General features: G+C 39.6%; 1 protein-coding gene across 1 annotated transcript in view; it reads right to left on the reverse strand.

Moving 5' to 3' along the window:
• LOC126292284 (WD repeat-containing protein 36) overlaps nucleotides 1-25,972 on the reverse strand; it is a 96,276-nt gene that overhangs the window by 30,338 nt on the left and 39,966 nt on the right. Inside the window, exons 5-9 of the mRNA XM_049986200.1 lie at nucleotides 20,010-20,234; nucleotides 18,394-18,606; nucleotides 12,055-12,245; nucleotides 6,502-6,770; nucleotides 52-329 (exon numbers count right to left, since the gene is read on the reverse strand). Of these exons, the coding sequence (XP_049842157.1) occupies nucleotides 52-329; nucleotides 6,502-6,770; nucleotides 12,055-12,245; nucleotides 18,394-18,606; nucleotides 20,010-20,234 (1,176 nt within the window). The remainder of the gene's footprint in view (nucleotides 1-51; nucleotides 330-6,501; nucleotides 6,771-12,054; nucleotides 12,246-18,393; nucleotides 18,607-20,009; nucleotides 20,235-25,972) is intronic.

Raw genomic sequence — 25,972 nt, forward strand, 5'->3', positions numbered from 1 at the left:
TTAGTTTGGAGTCCAGATTTTGTGCAGTGCATACGACACACACATCCTTACCTGAAAAGAATCAACAAGTCTTCCCGAAGGAAGGTCCCACGTGCGGATACGGCAGTCTGTGCCAGCAGTAACCAACCACCGCGAGTCGGGACTGAAAGTCGCGTCTGTGATCTGCGCACCGGGATGTCCGGCCAGCTTCCGCACCACTGTGCGACTCTCTGTGTCTGCCACCGACACTGAAAAGTCTTCCAGGGCAATGGCGACCAGAGACGACTCGTGATGTGTCCGTAGGAACAGTGGCCGCTCGTCCAGGTCCACTTTCGACAGTGGCTTTGTACCTGATAGCAACACATTCATCTTCAGTAAAATCCCTCGGAGACCAGAAAATTTCTTAAAAGAAGTTATTTTCCTGTGTACTTATTTTCTTTTCTTTTCAAATAAACACTTTATTTTAGTATTTAGAAATTAACTATGCCTCTGTGAGCATTATCAAACTATAGCACAATAAAAATTGTTATGACTGAAGTATGTTATGTTCAACACATTACTGGAATGGAAAAGCAATGAGTCAGCATTTCTAATATGAAGGTAGGCAGGAAGAGTAGTATTTAACATCCTCTGAGGTCAGAGGAGAGGGAGCAAAATCTCAAATTGCTTCAGGGATGGGGAAGAAAATTGGCTGTGCCCTTTCTAAGGAACGCTCCCAGTATTTGCCCAGAGCAATTTACGGAAATCTCCGAAAATCTAAATCTGAATGGCCCGAGAGACATTTGAACCACTGTCTTCCCAAATGTGAATCCAGTGTACTAACCACTGCATCATTTTGCTTCGTCCTAATAAAGAGTTTCATACAACTATAGTAGGTCTAGGCACATATGTACCAGATATAAAGTCTATTTGTAAATGGAAAAAACATGACCATTATGTGGGTTTTGTCACTGTACCAACATGTATAACACACTGAAATAAATTACCATATATAAATTACTTTAATGTGTTATTCTGGAGAACTAACATTACATTAGTGTAAGTAACGTATTTTACAGTAACCTTCGCAAACTGAATTTATCCTCCACATCTTGTCCAGAAACAGATCTCCCATGCCCACTGACTACCTGCAAAAGAATGCCCCCATTGTGACTTAGTACCACATAGGACTGGAGCAACTAAATCACTTTCTCCACAACGGCTGCAACTATCGCTCATCATGGCATGAAATGAGCAATATCCTCTCCAACCCTCTCACAGTGGCAGTCCACAGTCCACTGATCCCAATCTATCCCCTTCCCCCCGACCTCCCCCCCCCCCCTCCCCACCCCATACAACAGTCTTGTCCATCCCCATTCCACCCCTCATTGCCTCATATCCATCATAAAGACGCAGGTGCAAGACCTGCACATACATACCCTCACTACTGCCTAGTCCTGTCACAAACATTGCCATCAGGCTTCTTGCCATCAACAGCAGCTTTTCTGAATAGTGCAGGTAGAAACTGACCCTCCAGCGTATCCTTTGCTACTGTAACCCATCTGGCCTCATTCTTTGCTATTCAGTATCCCCACATGGCCCACCCACTCCCACATGCCTCCCCCAATCCTCCCATCATGCTTACTTGCACTGTCCTTTCCCTGCCTCAACTTATAAACAAACCCATGCTCAGCATACCCCAACACCCTGCTCCTACCCTGCTATAATTCCCCACCCCACATCTCTTCTGAAATCCAATACACATCCCATTTAAGTGTACCTGCCCGCTAATTGACCACTGGTGCCTCCTCTAGATAGTGAGTAGCAAACAAATTCTAACTCATATTGTTCTCATTCCATCCTAGGTTTTCCTTTGTTTGTACGAGGGTATGTTAAAAAGTACTGCCTCCATATTTTTATGTAAAAACTCTTAGATATTTTTATATAAAATGAACTTCATTAACATCCTACATCACTACTGATGCCCACATATTTACTTCTCAACATAGTCACACTGGTGACTAACATGTTTCTCTCAATAGGAGAACACTTTGTTGATACCATCACTTTAGGATGTTTAACTTATTTGACAGAGCCACAACCTTGCCTCTGCTTGCACTGTTTCATCACTAATAAAGTGAAGTCCTCAAACATGTTTGTTAAGTTTTGGAAATGGATGAAAATCGGATGGGGTCAAGTCGGGACTACCTTGGGGGGGAGGGGGGGGGGGGTCGATGACAGTGAACCCAATGCATCAGACTGCTGTAGATGTTGCAGCACTCGTGTGTGGCCTGGCATTTTCATGCTGAAGGAGAGGGTGCTCCATGATGGAACAAACACTTCATACTCGAAACTTTATTTCAGTATGCTGTTATCCACACACAGACATAGTGACGTTACATACCGCCAGGTTACAAGCTACAATTATGAGCCTTCTAGTTGCAAAGGCTGCAAATATGCAGACACGAAGAGTACAGATTTTGAATGTTAACAACGTTTCTTTTGTTTAAAAAGCTTTAAGAGTTTTCACATAAAAAGTTTGGAGGTATTACTCTTCAGCAAGCCCTCATATTTTCCCCCTACCCTGTCCCTTTACAGATCGCTACTTTTGTTTAATGTCACAGTTGCATTAAGGTCCGAGCTGCCGGAGATAGCGGTCATGTGTGCATGAGGTGTGCTTGCTTGTGTGGATGTGTGCGCATTTTCTTTTTTGAAGAAGGCTTTGACCGACAGCTAAATGTGTAACTGATTTTTCACTGTGTCTGGCTGCTACTTAACATGTCTTCTTTATGGTAAGTAGCAATCCATTTTTTTTGCATCGTTATCAGGAGAAAGAAAACTGGCGTTCTACGGATCGGAGCGTGGAATGTCAGATCCCTTAATCGGGCAGGTAGGTTAGAAAATTTAAAAAGGGAAATGGATAGGTTAAAGTTGGATATAGTGGGAATTAGTGAAGTTCGGTGGCAGGAGGAACAAGACTTTTGGTCAGTTGACTATAGGGTTTTAAATACAAAATCAAATAGGGATAATGCAGGAGTAGGTTTAATAATCAATAAAAAAATAGGAGTGCGGGTAAGCTACTACAAACAGCATAGTGAATGCATTATTGTGGCCAAGATAGACACAAATCCAATGCCTACTACAGTAGTACAAGTTTATATGCCAACTAGCTCTGCAGATGAAGAAATTAATGAAATGTATGAAGAGAGAAAAGAAATTATTCACGTAGTGAAGGGAGACGAAAATTTAATAGTCATGGGTGACTGGAATTCGTCAGTAGGAAAAGGGAGAGAAAGAAACATAGTAGGTGATTATGGATTGGGGCTAAGAAATGAAAGAGGAAGCCACCTGGTAGAATTTTGCACAGAGCATAACTTAATCATAGCTAACACTTGGTTCAAGAATCATAAAAGAAGGTTGTATACATGGAAGAATCCTGGAGATACTAAAAGGTATCAGATAGATTATATAATGGTAAGACAGAGATTTAGGAATCAGGTTTTAAACTGTAGGACATTTCCAGGGGCAGATGTGGACTCTGACCACAATCTATTGGTTATGACCTGTAGGTTAAAACTGAAGAAACTGCAAAAAGGTGGGAATTTAAGGACATGGGATCTGGATAAGCTGAAAGAACCAGAGGTTGTACAGAGTTTCAAGGAGAGCATAAGGGAACAATTGACAGCAATGGGGGAAAGAAATACAGTAGAAGAAGAATGGGTAGCTCTGAGGGATGAAGTAGTGAAGGCAGCAGAGGATAAAGTAGGTAAAAAGACGAGGGCTGCTATAAATCCATGGGTAACAGAAGAAATATTGAATTTAATTGATGAAAGGAGAAAATATAAAAAGGCAGTAAATGAAGCAGGCAAAAAGGAATACAAACGTCTCAAAAATGAGATCGACAGGAAGTGCAAAATGGCTAAGCAGGGATGGCTAGAGGACAAATGTAAGGATGTAGAAGCTTATCTCACTAGGGGTAAGATAGATACTGCCTACAGGAAAATTAAAGAGACCTTTGGAGAGAAGAGAACCACTTGTATGAACATCAAGAGCTCAGATGGCAACCCAGTTCTAAGCAAAGAAGGGAAGGCAGAAAGGTGGAAGGAGTATATAGAAGGTTTATACAAGGGCGATGTACTTGAGGACAATATTATGGAAATGGAAGAGGATGTAGATGAAGACGAAATGGGAGGTAAGATACTGCGTGAAGAGTTTGACAGAGCACTGAAAGACCTGAGTCGAAACAAGGCCCCCGGAGTAGACAACATTCCATTAGAACTACTGACGGCCTTGGGAGAGCCAGTCATGACAAAACTCTACCAGCTGGTGAGCAAGATGTATGAGACAGGTGAAACACCCTCAGACTTCAAGAAGAATATAATAATTCCAATCCCAAAGAAAGCAGGCGCTGACAGATGTGAAAATTACCGAACTATCAGTTTAATAAGTCACAGCTGCAAAATACTAACGCGAATTCTTTACAGACAAATGGAAAAACTGGTAGATGCGGATCTCGGGGAGGAGCAGTTTGGATTCCGTAGAAATGTTGGAACACGTGAGGCAATACTGACCTTACGACTTATCTTAGAAGAAAGATTAAGAAAAGGCAAACCTACATTTCTAGCATTTGTAGACTTAGAGAAAGCTTTTGACAATGTTGACTGGAATACTCTCTTTCCAATTCTAAAGCTGGCAGGGGTAAAATACAGGGAGCGAAAGGCTATTTACAATTGGTACAGAAACCAGATGGCAGTTATTAGAGTCGAGGGGCATTAAAGGGAAGCAGTGGTTGGGAAAGGAGTGAGACAGGGTTGTAGCCTCTCCACGATGTTATTCAATCTGTATATTGAGCAAGCAGTAAACGAAACAAAAGAAAAATTTGGAGTAGGTATTAAAATTCATGGAGAAGAAGTAAAAACTTTGAGGTTCGCTGATGACATTGTAATTCTGTCAGAGACAGCAAAGGACTTGGAAGAGCAGTTGAACGGAATGGAAAGTGTCTTGAAAAGAGGATATAAGATGAACATCAACAAAAGCAAAACGAGGATAATGGAATGTAGTCAAATTAAATCGAGTGATGCTGAGGGAATTAGATTAGGAAATGAGACACTTAAAGTAGTAAAGGAGTTTTGCTATTTAGGAAGTAAAATAACTGATGATGGTCGAAGTAGAGAGGATATAAAATGTAGACTGGCAATGGCAAGAAAAGCGTTCCTGAAGAAGAGAAATTTGTTAACATCCAGTATAGATTTAAGTGTCAGGAAGTCGTTTCTGAAAGTATTTGTTTGGAGTGTAGCCATGTATGGAAGTGAAACATGGACGATAACTAGTTTGGACGAGAAGAGAATAGAAGCTTTCGAAATGTGGTGCTACAGAAGAATGCTGAAGATTAGATGGGTAGATCACGTAACTAATGAGGAGGTATTGAATAGGATGGGGGAGAAGAGAAGTTTGTGGCACAACTTGACTAGAAGAAGGGATCGATTGGTAGGACATGTTCTGAGGCATCAAGGGATCACAAATTTAGCATTGGAGGGCAGCGTGGAGGGTAAAAATTGTAGAGGGAGACCAAGAGATGAATACACTAAGCAGATTCAGAAGGATGTAGGTTGCAGTAGGTACTGGGAGATGAAGAAGCTTGCACAGGATAGAGTAGCATGGAGAGCTGCATCAAACCAGTCTCAGGACTGAAGACAACAACAACAACAACAACAACAACAACAACAACATAGTGTTAATAAGTGGAATGTAGTTTCATGGATGTCAGTGAATATACAAACCAATAAAGGAGGAGTTGTAAATAGAAAATTGCTTGTTCTCTAACTTCACTACATTACTAACAAGGCATTTAACTTGTTCTGGTGGTTTCTTCAATTAGTATCCTTATATCCGACTCACTGTTGTAATAACGTTAAAACCTAGAAGTTTATGTGAATATTGTCCCTACCTGTGGTATTATATTCGCACTTTGTACCATATTTTAAGAAAAAAAGAAATACTAGAAATGACATAGGACAGTAATAAGCAAATATATACAGTGAAACAGTTGTCAAGAAATCAAGTTATTAAATGACAGAACATTCAGTTTCAAATAGCAAACTTCATTCTTAAAACACATTTCTGTGTATGTCAAATTTTCTAAAAAGATGGTACCATAACCCATTAGGGTGTGGAAATATGCAGGATAAACAAGTTTCACGATCACCATTTTTACATCATCTACAGCTGCTGTCATCCTTACTTTCCTCCGATGTGACAGAAGCATATGACAAATATTCATAGAACTTTATATTAGCAAGTGTAAAAATAAACACATTTTGAGGGTTCTAATAATGTGAGTCAAGCATGTGGGTAACATTTAAGGTCTGCCAACACTGATGGATAGTGCAAACTTAACCTATTCAGGAGTGCTAGCAATTTATTGCAACAGATAGAAGTAAACAAAGTTACTGTACCAATAAAATTCTAAAATAAGGTTAACACACAATCAAATAAATTTTTAACTTACGGCTTTAGTATGGGTTTTACATTATGAGACCACACCTTTACACTTAAACCGCCAAAACCGAAGCACGCTATCTGCACCCACAGTGACAGTAACTTGGTTGAGGGTGTCAGTAGCGACGCCCCTCACGGCCCCTGTGTGAGCAGTAGGACTTCCGTACGTGTCCCTGTGGATACCCGACTGGATGTTGAAACGATCCACGTGGCCAGAACTCATCCCGAGCACTGCAAAGTTGCCACAGCGAGTGATGCACACGCACGTCGCATAGGAATTAGAGAGAGATCGGTCACCCTTGAAAGTGTTAAACCTAGAACACAATTGTAAACAGATCTGCATACCTATTTGTCTATGAGTAAAATTACATAACTGACTATCAGTATAAAAATTATTAACTAAATAAGCTAACAAAACAAACTGTCAGGTAACACAAAGGTTGCCTGTTAAGTTTTTTACATAACCAATAATAGATAAATACATTTTTCTGGTACAAATCATTATATTGTTTGTTAAAATATTTGCATTTAAAATTTATTTAATTAGTGTGGGTTTTGATCAGTTTTGGAAAAAACATTTCCACTCTGACAGTAATAGCACAAGAAAGTGACTTTGGAATGGTTGTACATCTTACTATCTGCCAGGATTGTAACTTCAGGGACTCGGAGAAGTGTGGCAGCCACACATCAAACCAGCCTCCTGGTTTAATGTAGGGAGTCGGTGTGCCAGCCAGCCAGGATGTGTTTTTAGGTAGTTTTCTACATCCACCTAGCTGGTTCCCACATACCACCTCAGTTACACGATAATTTCTTCTGTTGCTGTTCGGCAACTACAAATTGTATGAACTGTATTGTAATGATAGTATATCAAGGGTGCTTTTATATAGGTGCAAATACACAATTTTTAAGACGGATCACCTAAATCAATCAATGACCTATATTTACTAAAAAAAGATCAGGGTAGAATCACCCTTTCATTGGATACTCAAGAGTATAACGCGAGAACCCACTTGGCGCCCACAGTTTGGGCAAGTGTATACCACGCCAAAATATGGGTTTGTCAGAGGCACTTGCCTATACACTTGTTGTGCAAGTAAATTGTTGAGCCAGGCGCCATTCAGAACTTGCTGCAATCTTTGATGAGTTTCCACCATCTACTGTGGTCTTCAGCAAGCTCCTCCCATTTGTCACAGCCAATGTTACGTGCACTCATACCCTGCTTGGCACAATCCTTTAAGCACATAGCAAGTCTTCCTGGGGACCTCCTGGCATATGCTATCTCACTTAGCAATGCATGTCAGTGAAGACGCGAGTGGTCCATACAATGTAAGTGTCCACCACAGGCAACATTCCTCGAGTGTGGCAGTTATGCTTGGTAGATCCGCAGCATTCGGGACCATCTCATTTGACACCTGGTCCCTTCGTGTTACACCTAGAATGTTTTATAGGCACTGCGGATACAAGATGTTGAACTTACGTTATTGTCTGGCATACAATGTCCAGGTCTCATTGCCATACAAGAGGGTGTTCAGCATGCATGCTTGATAGATGAGCATTTTTGTGGTCACCATAAGACTTTTTCCAAATGCTCTTGTGTGGAGCATTCTGAAAGTGTTTGTCGCTTTGCTAGCTCTTGTGTTTACTTTATTATCTGGAGAAGAATCTGACACTCGTGAACCAAGAGAACAGAATTTATCAAATACATTCAACATGGAGCCATCTAATCTTACGGCACGTGTAGCTGTGTCGCCTAGTGCCATAACTACAGTCTTCTTTACCTTCTTACCTTACCAGACATGGAGAAGAGTTTGTATGCACTGGCAAATTTGTCCACAAGCCTTTGAAGGTAGTCTTGAGTATGTGCTATGAACGTTGCATCATCAGTGAACAAAAGGTAACTTACAAATAAGTCCTCACTACAGTTCTTGGATCTGACAAATGCAGTGATGTAAAGTTTCTCGTCAACCCTGGTATGTAGATGGACATCCAGGTTTGTTTTGCCAAAAGCAACTTTGAAAAGTAATGAGAAGAATATAACAAACAGGGTGATGGCTAGTATATAGCGTTGACAAACTCCTCTTTGCATAAGAAAATTATACAACATGCTTCCTCCACATATCACAGCATCATGAAAAGTCCCAATCATGTACAAGAGTTTTGGATGACACACTATCTTCCTGCTGACTGTCAAAAACCATAACAATGGGGCCTTCTCCTCGCAGCATTTTTCCTGAATCTGTTGGATTGTGAGGATCGTATCGATATGCATATCGGAGATATAATCTGCTTTGAAATTTTTATTTAATGAAAATTGATTTATATTGTACGTAAAATTTAGGCTCATCTTTTGTTCTGAATTCTTTTTCTGCAATAAGAATTGTATCAAAGTTCTCAATATATATTTTTATTTCTGAGTTCTATTCGTTTATTTATAATGTTATTTGTATTTTTTGCCAAATGTGTGTAGGTTTCTGTTTCCTCCAAGACGCTTATGCAGCATCCTTTTCCACCACTGTGAACAACTGGAAAATTAGTGCTTTTATCTACAGATATAAAAATTAGTTTCTGCACAGAGAATACTAGGAATGGAGATAACGCACACGACAGGCAAACCTCAGAAATATACAAAGTACATGGGGCCACTGCGATACATTCCACGTTGTACAAATAGGATAAAAATATACTATAAGATACAAGGAATGCAGAAACAAATGTGAAAACAACATCTCCACATTTAGTACGACTCTTTGGGAAAATCGACACTCTACAGTAGATACAAGCACAAATTTTTCCATTCTTGATAGAATGGGGAAAACAAGCGATGGAGGAGTTTTGAAGATTGAGAAAATATGGCTGTGGAAAAATAAGCAGAAAGTGAAGGACAATATAAAGATGAAACATTGAAACATTTTTATAGGAATAATGTTATTGATTTTTGCTATTTATGTAAGTATTGGAACAAATTGCTATTGGAATGCTATCTTCTATTTCTCTATGATAATAAAATAGTAGAAATAACTTTTACATATGGTTACAACACAAGGCTACCATCTCTCTCTTCCTCCTATTCACATATTTGCACAAAGTTACTTTCATAGGTTAGCAAAAATCACTGTATTACTGTTTCAATAAATGATTGAGTGGAAGTCATTATTGGTCAAGAATTTTATACAAAGAAAACATATTTATTACATATATTGATAAATATTAATTTCTAACAGAAATACATGCAACACCCACTAGGATACATTCACTTTACTGACAAGTAATGTGACGAGTAGTTCATTGTAGGGATATATTATAACATATTTAGATCAAATTAAACACACGTCACAATAAAGGGTGCCCAAACAGTTGTAACAATAAGCAGTATATGTGTCCTTGGAGTCTTTACATTTTCAATCTAATCTACTCAATTGACATGACAAATCACTTGTAATAAAACATTTGCATTTCTGGTAACTGTCTCCATGACCGTCATCAGGAGCTAAAATCACTGCTAGGGCTGGCATGGTGTTGTGTTTACATAGATGTAATGGCTGTGACTGAAATCTACCACAGTGACACATGCACGGAAGGTAAGTCGAGCAGCTCCTAGAAGCTCCATCCTCCCATGCCAGGAAACCGAGTGACATCAGATGACGCAAGGGGCTGGTGCCACATTTGAAACTGGTGCTCTCGTGTCCATACGAGTGTCGAGCCTACATCTTTCCTTTCGGTCGATGTCCAAAGCAAGCTCCTGTGTCCTACTATGTGTACTCCCAGTCTCCATTAAAATGCTGCTGTTTATTCTTATGACAGCCTCTTCATTGGTAACAGAATCCCAGTATGATGGTATCTGAGCCACAACTGATGCCTTCTCAAATTTCTAGGCAATGTTCAGCCATGGCCAACTCCTCCAGTTCGCTTTGTGTGATGTTCCAAATTTAATGTACTAGCTGTGTGGATCCTGGCCTTGCTGTAAACAAGACCACTTCCCGATTCACTGTACCTGACGTGACCGTTGTAATTGCTTTCCTCGACACTGTGACAGAGAGAGAAATGCCGAAATGATGCATCTGACAACACTGAGCACCATAAGAGCTCTGGGGGGGAGGGGGGGTTGCGCATGTACCCACTATGTTCTCTAGCAATTTATTCTTTTAATAATGCTGTCATTATTTCATCCTGGATTTTCCATTTTTTCATTGTTTGATTCTTCCTATTTTACTGTACATGCACAATAATTAAAATTTCATTATTTGCCACCCTTGCTGCTGTTGCAATCTCAGTGGCCTACAGTGTATGTCAAACATTCTTAATTATACCTGAGCTCACGTTTATTGCATCCGTCTGCTGAAATTCATCTGTCTTTATAGTGCATACTGATATGTGTGTGTGTGTGTGTGTGTGTGTGTGTGTGTGTGTGTGTGTGTGTGGGTGTGGGTGGGTGGCAGGAGTGTTAGGAGACAGATAAAACACTTCAAAAACAACGATGCATCCACATGAGGAGATGAGCCCTGCAGCTTTTGTTCTTAAAGTGCACCCACAATATGCAACAAAGAGAGTTCACAAGTTCATAGGGAAAACAGATGTGTTACTGTGAATGAAATTGCAACTAAATTTGCAACAGGGCACAGTGCAGTGTAGCAAATGATTCAAAGCTTTGGTTATCAAAATATTTGTACCCACGGACCTCACACACACAAAGTTCTGAGTAGAGTCATCACCTAACGTCTTCTTCAGAACTTTAAAAGTGCAGATGAATTTTTCTAGTTAACTGTAACAGGTGATGAAATCTGGTTTGATCACTATGAACCCTAGATAAATTGCCAAACTGGCACAATCTGGATTTCTCATTAAGATAGAAAGCAAGAACAGTGTGATTGGCTGAGAGAGTCATGGGCAAACAATTGCATTCTGGTAGATTTTTTTGGAACCTAAACAGATCATAGATCCTGTCTGCTACTTCCAGACACACACGAAGCTATGTCATGATATGCAAATAAGTGCCTTTGGAAGAAGATTTTTCTGCAGTGTGATAATGTGTTGACTCACTCGGGTTGCCACTGTGCAGAAAATTGGGACTTTTGGGTTGAAAAGTTTCCCACATACTAGTTAAAGTCCCCACATACTAGTTAAAGTCCCCACATACTAGTTAAAGTCCCCACTTGACATCCTTCAACTACCATCTTTTCAATTATGTGAAACAATAGTTGTGAGACCAACACTGAGAGACCCATTAAGTTGTACACTGATGTTTACCGGCAGCTGGAATGGACATTTACCACAAGGGATTTTACAGATTTACAGACCTGCGAGGAAAATGTGTGCAAAAAAAAGACTATATTGAAAAGTAACAGGAAAGTCTTTAGACTAAGATAATGTACTAGGGGTGTCTAAATAATAAAAAAATTATATTTATAACGATGGGTTGCTCACAACTTTGTGGATGATCCTAGTACTGACATTACAAGCCAGCACATTGTCATAAAAATATCAATGGTTACTTCATAGCTCCTCCTCACAGGTTTCAGTAGACATATAAACATCCACTTGATTCATACATATTTATGGTGGGAATAGTATCTACTGAAGACAACAAGCATTCTGACAAACCTTTCATGCATTAGCCTGTGGTCTCCCATTCTGAGTTTGTCATACGACCAGGTAGTGACAAAGGGCACTCCGAGGTGCACAGCTGCGATTCCGTCCCACTCCTTTTCACGCGTGGTTTCAGATGCAAAACTAGTGATGGGGGGCATAAGCAGTGGATCTTCAGCAATGCCTCCTTTCCGTTTTTTAGATGCCTGCAATATTAATCAGTATTCTGATACAAATGAATAATATAAAACTACTTTATGTTTCCAAGAAATAATTAAAATACTAGCTAGTTTTTAATTTCACTGCATATTCATATAGTTAGACTGTAATATTCACATTTTTTTTTCAAAACAATATGTGTAAACATTAATTTTAATTAATGTTTATTGTTGAATTTAGGAAAGCACTTGTTTAATCTGCAATGTGCCCTTGCTTCTACTTTCCACAATTTAACTCACTAAAAATGGTATTTACATCATTCTTTTTGAAAGTTCAAACCAGTTTGAAGCTTTGGCCACTTAAAATTTTTAAAACGAATTTCCTTTATGTCTGTGAAACTATAAGGAGACAAAATGGCTGGTCAGTAATTAAATTCAGTGGGTGAAGTTCCAGTAGCATGTGGCGGTACACCACATAACGTGAAAAAATAATATTGAAGAATTTCACAAATTTAACAAAAGTGACGTCGAAACGTAATAAATATTATCGTAGAAAATTCACGAAGACTATGTAATCAACTAATACGATCTACGATTGTTATTGTTACTCTGTTCCTTAGAAACAGGATCGTACACTTCCCTTTTGTTTCTTGGTGGTGTAAGAAGCCATTTTGCGACGAGGCATGAAAACCTGTAAGTTTCATGTAATATTTAGACTAAATGTAATAAAATATTACTTAAAAGTGTCGCTAATATTTTATCGCAACAGATCCTATATTCATGAAGTGAATGACTTTAATGATTTATAGAAATTTTATAGGGAAACATTGGTGCGGAGGTCAACGCCATTGTTGTAAATGATAATGGCCCAAAGTTGTAAAAAATATCTTAATATTTGCTAATTTTTGACAAATAATAAAAATAATTAATAATGTAGGAGATTTCTCTTGATTACTGGTTCTTCCTTTGAAGTGTTAAAAGTAATCAGTTTTCCAGTGTTCAATCATATTTAAATAAAGTGACTTCAGTAAAATTTTTTTATCCCTACCTAACGGAAATTGCAAGAATCTCCTCAGCATTGCATTTCCACAAAAGAAAAACAAATAATTAATTCAGCAGTGGTATATCTGCAAATTGTGTGTTGGTGGTGTCTCTTTAATATAAAAACAGCGCATCGGGCAAACTAACTGCGAGAAGTACCACAACTGAGTCGCTGACGTAAATAATTTTCCAGTTGTGAACTAACTCCTACTTCATGTAACAAATAAAAACCAAAATGCATGACGTAAAAAGAACCACTAAAAGCACTGGTAAAACAAACTTAACAGCAATTAAAAAAAACTATTCCTCACTTTTGGTACTGTTAGATTCTTCCTCAGCGAGAGAAGACGGGAAGGTTAGGAAGGAAGGGCAGGGCACTTGATCCCAGGATGGAAGGATATAGTGGGGATGAGGGGAGACAAAAATGGAGTGAGTGAGTAAGTGAGTGAGTGGAGGGAGGGAGGGAGGAAAAATTTATTGAGCAGACAAGAGAGGGAAGGGGATGAGAGGGGGGAGGGGGGGGGGCTATAGATGGAAAAATGGATAAGAAAGAAGAAAATTAGTAGACAGCTGAGTAAGTACCAAAATGTTGTCAAAGAAAGTGAAGGCTAATTCTCAGAACTATATTGAGTTGTGCAACTCATTTTGTGAAAAGAGTTTTGTGTATGATTGTGGATACAGTAACAGCAGGATACAATTTAGTTTTACAGTTTAGTGACTGCCACACTAGTGTCTGAAATGAAAGTCTTGGCAGCTGCACAAATTACGGTAGATTTAATGCTGATCTGCATAACATCACTGTGTAAGAAAAGAAATAAGAGAAGTCTTCAGGTTTGTGAATGGATAAAGAAAAGATGTCAGTCCAACTGCTGTGACCATGCTGATAAAATCTTTGTGGAAGTGTTGAAAGTTAGTTTAACTGCCTCGGAATGTTGGCAGAACAGTTCACATTTCTTCTAAATACCTTTACTAATGGAATAAGGAAGAAAGATACTTCAATGCATGAAGCATTGTCATTGCAACAATCTACAAATCCCATTCCATGTCTTGGAAATTGGGTATTCATATTTGTCTTTACAGTACCTATATCGCATTCCAAAATCAACAGTTGCCAAATGTACTCCAAATGTCAACCAATCCACAGTAGGTCGCATAGGATGGTCTCAAGTGCAGCAACACATCACTGCTTGTTTTGTAGTCTGCATTACTGAAATCCCACAATTACCTATGCATAGCATGCGTATCAAATGAGCGAATAATCACCTCCACTCCCCACTTCATTTTTCAGTTTGTTTACACTTCACTGACAAACTGTAGTGTAATATATCTCTCTGATTAAGTTATGTGTTGCACAAGTATTTATCAAAACAATGAATGATGATTGCCACTATAAAAAGTTTATTTTGGTAATGTATTAAATAATCTGCTGTTTGAGTGTATGTTTTGTTTATGCACATGTATTATAAGATGGAAGGGTGCAGCGTATCTGTAAGCCAGTACAATGATAAACATTGTACCACATTCACAATACCTGAAGGTTGAGTGGTTTACTTCGTGTTGTCAATTCCTGCCTTCGAGATATGGGGCATGCCACAGAAGAAGAGTCATCGTGACAATACCTGTGACGTCTTGGAGACAACAGAAAACTTGTTACATAGATAAATTCAATTGAGCTCTGTTAATGCAGACTGTACATTTTTGGACTTTGTCCTTACAAATATTTTTGTGATGTTCCACATAATGCAACAAATTTGCAGCACACAGTTATTGTAAACAGAGTGCAATATATGATACCTTGTTAGTGACAAGTCTCACATTAATTTTGAGAGGTGGATTTTCGATTTGCACTCTTAACTTCCAGCAGTAACTGCAGCACTTCAAGAAAGAAGTTCGATCAGAAGAGGTTGGCGAGTGTGCTCAAGTAATTAGGTTTGCAAGATTAAGTAACAGGAAGTCTTGGCTCTCGATCAGACTTTACTTCGCCATCTGGCATCACAGTAAGGAAGCAGCAGACCACTATAAACATAAGCTCAAAACACATACAACTAGTGTTGCCAAAGTTGGAACAAGTCACAACTGTTCACTTTCACCAATGAGTTCCACAAATGTGCACTGCACATGCACAGTGGCCATCAACACAGTTGCGTGCAACCTAGTGTTGTTGTGTAAATTAGGCTTACTGTGAATGCCTGGGAGGGATGTAGGTGTTCGAAGAAGTTAAATCCAGGGGAGCAGCAACATGCAAGAAAAGACTGGATTGAGCAAGTTCTTACCGCCTTAATTCAGGGAAAATACTGCTGGGTGGTAGTATTCAAATGGTTACAAAGTGGGAATGCTGCATTATATCAGCACAATTTCTTCCTCAACCAGGCCCAATAAATAATTTTTTTACCAGACATCAGTTCCCACCTGCGACACAATGATGTTATGAAGTTTAACATCATACAGGGTCAAACATTTGGAGAACAAAACGCCGGTAATATTTATTTTGCATCAATATTAGTTTTTGGGATGTAGTTGCGATGACAGACTCATATATAGCATAGGTCAGGATCTTTGTTTGATTGGAAGGAGAAAGTTTGGTTAAGAATTGGCAAAGATAATGAATGCGATGTCATGAGAACAGCTGTAATTATTGCTATGGAGCACATGTTTCATGCATCAGATTTTGATGAGTGGTTCATGATGACATCACGGGTCACAACAATAGTCTTTACTTACAGTGGTAACTCAAAAGCTTTTACATACAAGCATAAGTGATTTGCATAGATCACAAAAAAATTTGAAAGATATTCTACACCAAATAAAAATTGTGTCCATTTCATTACTAGGCATTTATTTTCAGAAATAAAAGTTGTGAATAACTGTCTTGTTAATGAAAAGAAGGCAATTAGTGATACATATCAAATACACTGAGAGACACGAAAAATGCAACACTTCAACTTATTACAAAAACTGAAATTTATTTTAAATTTATGGCACTTTTATGACACTAATCCACTATCTTATGACAGAATATTGCGGTATGGTCCCATCTAAAGGTCCAACAATGAAAAAAAAAGAGAGACAATTATAAACAAATTTAAGAAATTAAGCCAGAGTTGCACACTTTGAGGAAATTTTGAGTAAGCTCATAAAGATAATGCACATCTGCTTTGACATTATACAAGTATGTTCCTCGTTAATGCGGTAATGTCCTGTTGATGAATCATATCCCATTCTTCTAGAAGGGCAGTCTGTACGTCCTGTAGGGTCTCTAGATAAGACTGACAGGGTTTTCTCCTAAGCTGGTCCCAAACAAGCTCAACACGGCTTTGAGCAGGCCAACCCATAATATGAATTCCTGTTTCATCCAAGAACTCTTCACAATTCTCGCAACATGTGACGTGCAGTGTCATGCATTAGCATAAAATCATAACCCATAAATAGAGGGAAGGGCAGTCTTTTTCAAATGGTTCTCTCATGAACATTGACCCCTCGAACCAGGTGGGGTTGATTTCATGCTTTAATAGCGGTTGTGTAACGGCTGTGGAGAACTTGACATTGTAAGAAGTGGTCATCTCTCTCCGATGTTTCTCTTCTCAGGCCTGTTCCTGGTCTCCCTGCAAAGCTTCCAATTTCCCTCTACCTTTGTGTGGTTCTAGAAATAGTGGAAGGTGTAGTCCTCAACACTTCTGCAATGTAATGCACGGTGCGGCCATTTTCCACCAAAACAACAGCTTTCGTAACTTGTTCACAGGTATACAGCTTATTTATTTCAGAAAGCTGATGACAACAATCAGAGAAAGAGCCTACAAACACATGTGACTGAAAGGGGAACAATTCAGGGTACAACAATAAGCACTAAAAGAGCGGGAAAATATTATTCGCTCACATTCAGTGATGAGTTTTCCAAGTTGCACAGGAAACAACAACTGAGGCTAGTGTATAAACAATCAACACTTCATTATTGGCTCGCAAAGCAATGCCAATAACATACCCTGTCTCAGAAAATTGGTTGAAGCGCTTCACTTTGATTAAATAGATAATTACAGAATGATTACACATCATTTATTGAGTGTTGCGTTATTTTGTGCCAGTCAGTGTACACACAATTTTTCATTATTGTGAATCTCTCATTTTATAAAATATTAATGTACAGATTCAAGGTATTCCTTAAAGTGAAACAAGGCACATGAACTAGATGACATTACCTCAGAATTATCTTAGGAAGACTCAGCCATCACAAAAGTAATGCACCTAGCATGCAAGATATAAGAGACAATAAACAGTCTCAGCAAAATCCCAGTAGTAATATGTCCCCATTCAGAAGCTTAATCATGAGAGTTGTCCGAGTTATCTTTATGAGGCAGCCAAATGAAAACTGCGACATGTGAAAGTGGCACCAGGTAATGGTTCCATACAAAAGTAATCACCACATGCATTAAGATATTTATCCCACTGGGAGATACGTTTCGTAGAACACAGCTTGCCATTGATAGATCCACAACTGCACCCTCTCGAACACTTCCTCATCTGACTCAAACCAACATCCACACAAGTCTTTCCTTCGGTCACCAAGTGTGAAAACCACATGGTGAAGGATCCAGGCTGCAGTGTTTCCCAACAAAATTGTTGGAGTGCAGCCTTTATCTGATTCGCAGTATGGGGGCAGGCATTATTGTGCAACAAGTGAATTCCGTCTGAGAGCATTTCAACAGCCCAAGGGTTGACAGAAAAGCCAATAGTGGAAACTTCCCACATCACTCCCACCAAAGAAATCCAAACCAGTTCACACAAGTTCTGGTAAGGTCATGATAACATACTCCTTTGACTGCATGGTCCCTCTGCTAATGAGTTCCTTAAGAGTGGGAACACAATAAATGCTCAGCACTACGAAGACACTTTGCAGAAACTGTGCTGTGCCATAAAGTCAGAACACCCAGGAATGCAATTTGATAGTGATACACTGCAACATCCTCCATACAGCCCGACTCTTTCGCCTTCTGATTTTCACATTACTAATGAGAAGTTACCAAACTGAATCAGGGAGAGAGGGAATTTATGGCATAATTTGACTAAACAAGGGATCGGTGACACATCCTAAGACATAAAGGAGTTCAGTCTTCAGACTGATGACCAAGAGAACAAACCTCAAACATAAGTGAACATTCACCTTACGATTATACGAAGCTCGGCCGAGACTCTTGTTAAATGTCTCATTGATTGTAGAAAAGATTCGTAGCGTCGAATCGCTCCCTGCTGTGACCAAGTTACGTGAGTCAACAGTTCCATGGAAACGAACACAGTTTGGAGTTCCCGAATGACCCTCACGCATCCGCAGCAATCTCGGGGGCTCTCCAGAATCACCATCAGACATCAGCCACACCTGTGAAATGAAAAAATGGAAAATGTGCAGGTGAAAGTGCTGTGTGAGACAAATATGTACATTCCTGCAATGGCTCTCAGTTAAAGTTACTTGAATGGAAGTAGAGGAAAGCAAAAATGACAAAGTCATTATACTTTTTGGGCACTCAGAATGATGAAATATCATATGAGCTTACAAATTAACAATGTTCTGTATCAACTGTGTGAAGTGAATGCCCTCTGATGAGTTCACAACACAATCAGCTGTATGTACTATTACTTGAGGAAGGGGAAGTACCCACGAGTAAAAGGAATTTTGTGTGTTGTATTACAAGGTGCACCCAGAAAGTAAGTTCCAATGACTGATAAAGAAAACAAAAACATCACTAAGGAATATTTATTGGAATATTTACATAGATTCACTGGTTACTTCTCAACATAGTCACCACCACTGCTGCAGCATTTATTGTAATGATGCATCATCAATTGCATACTCATGTCACAGGAATCCGTCACCAATGTCTGGAGCCACGAAGTCACTTCAGTCTGCTTCATTGGGCATCATTGGGGAAACATCTTCCTACCAAAAAGAGATGAAAGTCACTTGGGAGAGAGGAGCAAGGTACCCGTAGAAATACGGACGCAGTGCCTGACACATAGCAATGGCTACCTGGTAAAGCTTAACTGCTAAGCTTATGACTCGAACCAAACTACTGTAGCTGTACCTTCATCTATTCAAACTAAATTGTGTCTCATGTTACAATGGACCAACTTTGTTTCAATATGGAGGTGTGGTCTAAAACTTTTCTTTCTCCTTGAATTATGAGTCTCAAATTTCAGGTGCAGCTTAGATTCAGGAAATATTTTTTCCTTGATTTCGAGTCTCGCTTTTCAGGTGTGGCTTAGATTCGAGTGTGGCTTAGTTGGGATTGGGCATGCGTGCATGCATGTGCGTTGGTGTCAGCAAACAGAGTGGTGCGCACAGTGACCCCTTGGGGTGATGAGAAATACCAAGGTGCAGTTAAGTAACAGTGTACCACACGATGTTTCGACAAACTCTGTTGCAACTGTTTGTATTGTGTGCTTTGGTGCACGCATAGAGCATTTGGTGTTGATTTTCATATCAGATTATATATGCTGAAGGTAGGCCAGTCTAGTATTGACTATGGGTGGCATAAAGCAAATGCAACAAGTATTACATTAAGAAGTGTCAGTGATAGTTTTTCAAGCCTATAAATTTTTCCAGGGAGTGTCAGAAGCAGAAACACAATGTGTCTCTGTACAGAACACATAACACAGCCACCTTCTTACCTGCACAACATCACAGTCAACTGATCAGCCACCCATCACAGACTCTTTCCATTTTATAGACACCCACAGTGAGTTCTCACACACCCGCGATCTCGCGGGCTGTGGTCGCCTCACCTTGAGCGAGTTGTCCACAGAGTTGGTGACGAGCACGGGCTCCCCCGGCAGGCAGCTCATGCCGACCACCGCGCCCGCGTGCCCGCCCGTCAGCTGACCGCAGGCACGTCGCTTGTCCAGGTCCCACAGCACCACATGACCCGAGGGCGCCGCACTCAGCATCAGTGGACGCGCCGCTGGGCTCGAGTCGGTGCGAAAGGCCACTGCCGTGACGGGGCCCCAATCCTTTGTGCAGAGGAAAAAAAAATAATCACTGTAGCGAGACAAATATCTCTGGACACTTTTCTCAAAATTTAATACAATAAATTAATTTCCATGCTTGTTTATGTATTTCTGTGTTAAATTTGTGAACTCTGTATTACTCAAGAAAGGAAAACTTAGACTAAACACTTGTAGGAACTACCTTGACCATGTGACTAGGTACAGCCATGTTCCAGGGATGAGTTCTGGACAGTGTCATACTTTCTACCTTTCTTTCTGTTCCCCCCCACCCCACCCCACCCAATTCCCCTTCCCTCCAAGTATAATTTTCTGGCACTCAAGCTTTAAACATTCAACAAATGCCTAGGATTTTAATAATAATAACACTAAAATATACATTCTCCACTCACATTAATGTGACCACCCCCCAAAAGCATCTACAATGACCTTTTGCGGCGTGAAAGCCATGAGACGTGCAGGAATAGATTCAGTGAGATTCTGGAGGCTATTAACAGGGACATAAAGCCATCCCAACTCCAGTGCCATGGCCAACTGCACTAGGTTTCTCGGTTGAGGATCCTCGGCACGAACAGCCCGATCGATACTTAACATATTTCTGCAAAATACAGTGCATCCGCAAAGTTACGGTGCATTTACAAATGCTCATTGTGGCTAACAGAGACAAAATGGAAAGTTGAATCTTGCATTACACAGGGCACTATCACAAAGAATTTCTGTAGTACAATGTTCACTGGTGTGTACACATAGATTATGACACAACACAATGAACTATGTGGCAGCAGCAGATCAGGGCATCTCAGAAAAGATGTGGATGGTAAAAAGGAAAATTCAGTGTGTTCTGTGGCTTGCTAAATTCTAATTGAAGCGTGTACAATGAGCAACCACCACATAGGAATAACATCAATTGGTAGGATAAGCAGTTAAAGGATGCCGGTAGTTTGTTGGACAAAACCCTATCTCATAGGTCTTCAGTAAGAGGGGGCTGTAGAAGCTATACAGGATAGCTAACTTAGGAGTCCTCAACAATTGGCGTGCAATTGAGAATTAGGCCTAAAACAGACTACAGTTCATAAAGTTTTAAGGGAACACCTCCAATTTTTGGGTTACAAATTGAAGTTACTGATCGCTACCAAACTGATTGATAGAACCACACAATTGGAGTTTGTTACAGATACGTTCATGGAGATTGACTGTGATAGACGATTTATGAAGGAGGTCGTGTTTAGTGACGAGGCAACATTCCACATCTGTGGTCACGTCAGTTGTTATAATGTCAGAATAAGGGCTCCTGAAAATCCTCGTGCCTACACAGAGTACAAACGCAGCACTCCTAAGGTGAACGTGTGACATGCTCTGACGCACAATTTAGTTATAGCTTAATTTTTCTTTGTAGAATAGACTGTGACATCAAACAACTACCGCAATAAGTTGCAATTGTATGTTGTATGAAGAGCCACAATTTCCAGAAGGTGTCATCTTCAACACGACTGCACTCCTCAACACTACACTGTGGTATCACATACTGTTAGCACCAAACAGCGTTTCAGGGCCAGTAATGGAATGGCAAGTTTCCATTCGATGCCAATAACGGTTGCGCGGGATCTGGCACACCCACTGAGCCACACCTCCAGTGGCTCTGGACTATGGGCACCTTCTGGCCCAGCAGTACAGAACGGCTGGCAGCAGTTGCTCAGCCCACTTTCACTCGGGGCACCACCGCTACGATACCATCATCCGTGCTCGGTAAAGCGAGCCTCATCCTAGTTGCTATTGTACGAGCTGGATTCTAAGTCTTGCTGCTCTATCTGTAACGAGTCTCCGTACGCTTGGAGAAATACAAGTTATACAAACCTTCTGTTCATTGTATTAACTTGCTCACTAATCGTTTCTGATTGCAGACAGCTTTCCTACGATGACAGCTGCCGAACCACTCTGTAGTCCACGAAGTTGTACATAACACGTATCAATGATAGTCCCAAGTTTTTGAATAAAACTTTCCCCAGTGGGGGATAGGATTGGAAAGTCTTAGGTCAAGACCACCACAATTCCCAGACCTTACACCATTAGACTTTTCCTTTTGGGGTTACATGAAGCAACGTGTGTACAGTAAACATATCAACCACATTAATCATCATTTAAAAGAGAATGAGAGACACATTCACACTGTAACAACAGGTGTGTGTGTTTGGGGGGGGGGGGGGGAGACTAGAATATCATTTAGATGTGTGCAGCACAACAAATGGAAGCCACATCAAATTGCACTGAACTGGCATGAGAGTTTCTCTTTCATTTTCATCATGTTTCACACTTCTATCTTGTTTCATCGCTTTTCTGTGCTGAATTAAAACTGCACCATGACATTACAGATGCATTGTATGTAACGTAAGTCAAGGTGGACCAGTGAACATTTATTTGACTTAAAACCCGCTACTGCTGAATTTCCGAAGGAAAAGGAAAGCGGGAACAAAAATTAGAACATCCAGAACAGAGTGCAAACCTGGCATTCTAAGTAGACTTGAATGCACACTGCCCACAGTACAGCACTGCAAGGTGAAACAACTTATTTCTGATTTGATGGGGATCTATTTAAAGAGAAAATTGTGTTGCGGAAGAGACAAATTCACTATCTATTTTCCTAAGCTCACTGACACTAAAGAAAATGAATATTTTGAAGAATTTATTATGGCGTTGAAAGAATTACAAGGATAGTTTTCTAAACATTCTGAGGACACTGCCAATAACACATCTGTTTTGAGGTGTTTCCGGGACAATTTGCCATTTCAGTTGATAGTGTCCCTGTGCATGTGGAGAAGGAACTCATTGGTATGTAATGTAAATCCCATTTAAAAGTTTTTTTTTAATAATAAAACTGGTCATGTCCTCGGGAAAAGTTACCACATCTCCATAATGAGGCTGAAAAACATTTTTAGATCAACACATTTGTGTGAAAGGCGTTTTTCAATTATGAAACTAAATACAGAATGATTACGTGGCAAACTGAGTGTGAAAATTGTTTTAACTCTCAAGCCACTGGAAGATTCTTGCCAATGCCACCTCCAACTGATGTTTATGGAAGAGATTTCAGATGCTTTTGAAATCACATCAACAGCCAGGGAAGGATATATACTTCCTCCTCTACTTATGAATTGTGTACGTGAGAAAGTGATTCGCAACTGGCCAAAAAGAATGGGTGACAAAGGTTTTGAAAATGGACTCAGGCTTGAATGTAGGAACACTAATTGGACATGAAAAATGAAAATTCCTGAATTTTTCTTGGTTAAAAATATGCTTTTTCCTGGGTGAAAATGCTGTTTTCCTTGTTAAGTGACAATATACTTTTGTGGAGCTGTAAAACTTATCAATCCTTTGAATGGTAAAGGTTTCATACACCGATGTAGAACTTTGCCACACTGCCGGAAACGAAACCTAGCAAAAAAACAACATATTTTGAAAAGATCTTTGATGCATGGCAATATGTACACATATATTTTCACATTATGGAAGTACAAATATGAATTCCACGAAATACAGCATGGTAGATTCTGAAGCAGAAAAATCAAAACTGTGATGCACTTTTGTCAGCCAACCACAGGTCATGTCAAGCAATTTTGCCAGTCAATGACATCAGACATTCAGAGCATAGGACACGTGACGTAGTCAGCCAATAGCAACATCACTGTTGGGTAGGGCAACCGCACAAATAGGAAAAATTAACGGTTTAAAATAGCATACATGCAGTGTAGCTACAAGAAAAGCTAAGCTTCCACATATAATATTTCTTATTTTTCAGTGTGTGTTACCCTTGAAGATACATCAAACACAAATTTTAGGTAATAGTATAAATGGCTGGTGTTCTGAGCCTGAAATTTTTAAAAGAGGCTGGTCCTCAAAGTGGGAAGTTTTGAATGAGAGTCAAACACTCCACGGTTGAAAAAGTTCATCACACATTCTCACACGCACCAAATTCACAGGGCATAAAACAAAGTTTACTTTCAAAGTAATGTTTCTCAAACCACCATTCACAATATTTTCCAACAACCTGTTAGAAATGTAAACAGTTGTTACGTCACACTTGTCGAAAGCAGTTTGTTGTTACAAAGTATTGCCTAGAGCCTTTGACACATTTAGATGTCGGCAAACACTCGTGTGTGCATTGTTTTTTTCTTTTTTGTAAACAGCTTATTTCCTTTGCAACTAAAGCTTTCTTTTGGTGTTATTAACTTGTTTATGTTTTGTTGCTGCAGTATTATTCTGCAGTAGTGGACCAAAGTAAAATTCTTTGTTAAAGTTTCAGTTCTGACCAGTCAAAATTACAAAAATTTAGTTGAAAACTAAAACAATGACAAATTTCTGGTATTCTAAAAAATTCTCAGGGTTTTCCTGGCTGAAAAAAAACTGCATTTTCCCAAATTTCTCGGGGTTGTAAATCCTGAAGTTGACTATCTAGTCCATGCTGTTTTAACTCATGAGCTCTGTGTTGCACTCCCTGCTCTACAGAGCATTGTCACTCATGAAGAATCACACTGGACAGCAGGTGGTACAGCAAGTCTTTTAATCTGCTTCCCTAGTCTTACACGACTGCGAACCTCACAGTCTTAGCTGCTACAATGTAGCAATGTGCTACCTAGGGCAAATAGGAAGTTATGGAAATAAGAAACAACTATTTTAAAAGAAAGTGAATATGTTTACAGGGCTTCCGAAATTTAACATTTTCTTTTCAGAGCAAAGGCGGATATATCAGGCATCAAACTGTTTGCGGCATTAATGTCGAGTAGCATTCTGAAAAAAAGATTGTTACTTTGTCTTTATTCTTTTCATTGTTGAGAAAAGCTGCTCACAAGAGTATATAGATCCAAACACGCAAATGATCTATGTGGCATTTTTGTGCAGCTTTCAAAATATTTTTTGCTGTATTAAATGATATCACCATGACAAATTCAGTGTGATGTAGAATCAGTCATTCAGCAAGTTGAATTTTGCCAGTCAATAACTTCTAACTGGAGTGTCAATGGCAAATCAACATGTGAAACCAAGAAAGGAGTGCCAAACAATTTCACTTCCAATGTCAAAATGGTACATACTGAGAAACTGGTTTGAAAAATACACGATGAGCTGCTTTATCTCGGCTTGGTAATCACCGAAATCAGTACCTTCATGCAGTTTTAAACAAGCCAGGTGAATGCGGGAGACAATACAACCACAAACTCTATCCACAACTACGTAAGATCACAGACACCATTCATCCAGTCATAGGAGGAGAATTGTTTTCTTTGGCTACATTACCCATATGAGTTCTAAAAGCCTGAGCAACTGGATTTTCTGCTTTATGAAAAAGGAAACGAAGGAGGTGTAGTTCAATGAGGCAGAAAAAGACCTGCAAGAAGTGAGGATCCCATAAATGGATTTTGCTAAAGAATAAGCTCCAACAGCACCTCAGCTTTCAAGAAAAGCAAACACTAAAAACTGGCAAAACATTGGCAAGTGTTGAATGAATAGTTGTTGTAGTAGTAGTAGTAGTAGTAGTAGTTGTAGTAGTAGTAGTAGTTGTTGTTGTTGTTGGGTGGTGTTGTTGTTGTTGGGTGGTGGTGGTGTTGTTGCTGTGGTCTTCAGTCCTAACACTGGTTTGATGCAGCTCTCCATGCTACTCTACCTTCATCTCGTATAACTACTGCAATCTGCTTACTGTATTCATGTCTTGTTCTCCCTCTTCGATTTTTGCCCCACCCCATCACTTCCCTCCA

The sequence above is a fragment of the Schistocerca gregaria genome, chromosome 9 (genome assembly GCF_023897955.1).
Source record: "Schistocerca gregaria isolate iqSchGreg1 chromosome 9, iqSchGreg1.2, whole genome shotgun sequence".
In the NCBI taxonomy this organism is placed as follows: Eukaryota; Metazoa; Arthropoda; class Insecta; order Orthoptera; family Acrididae; genus Schistocerca; species Schistocerca gregaria.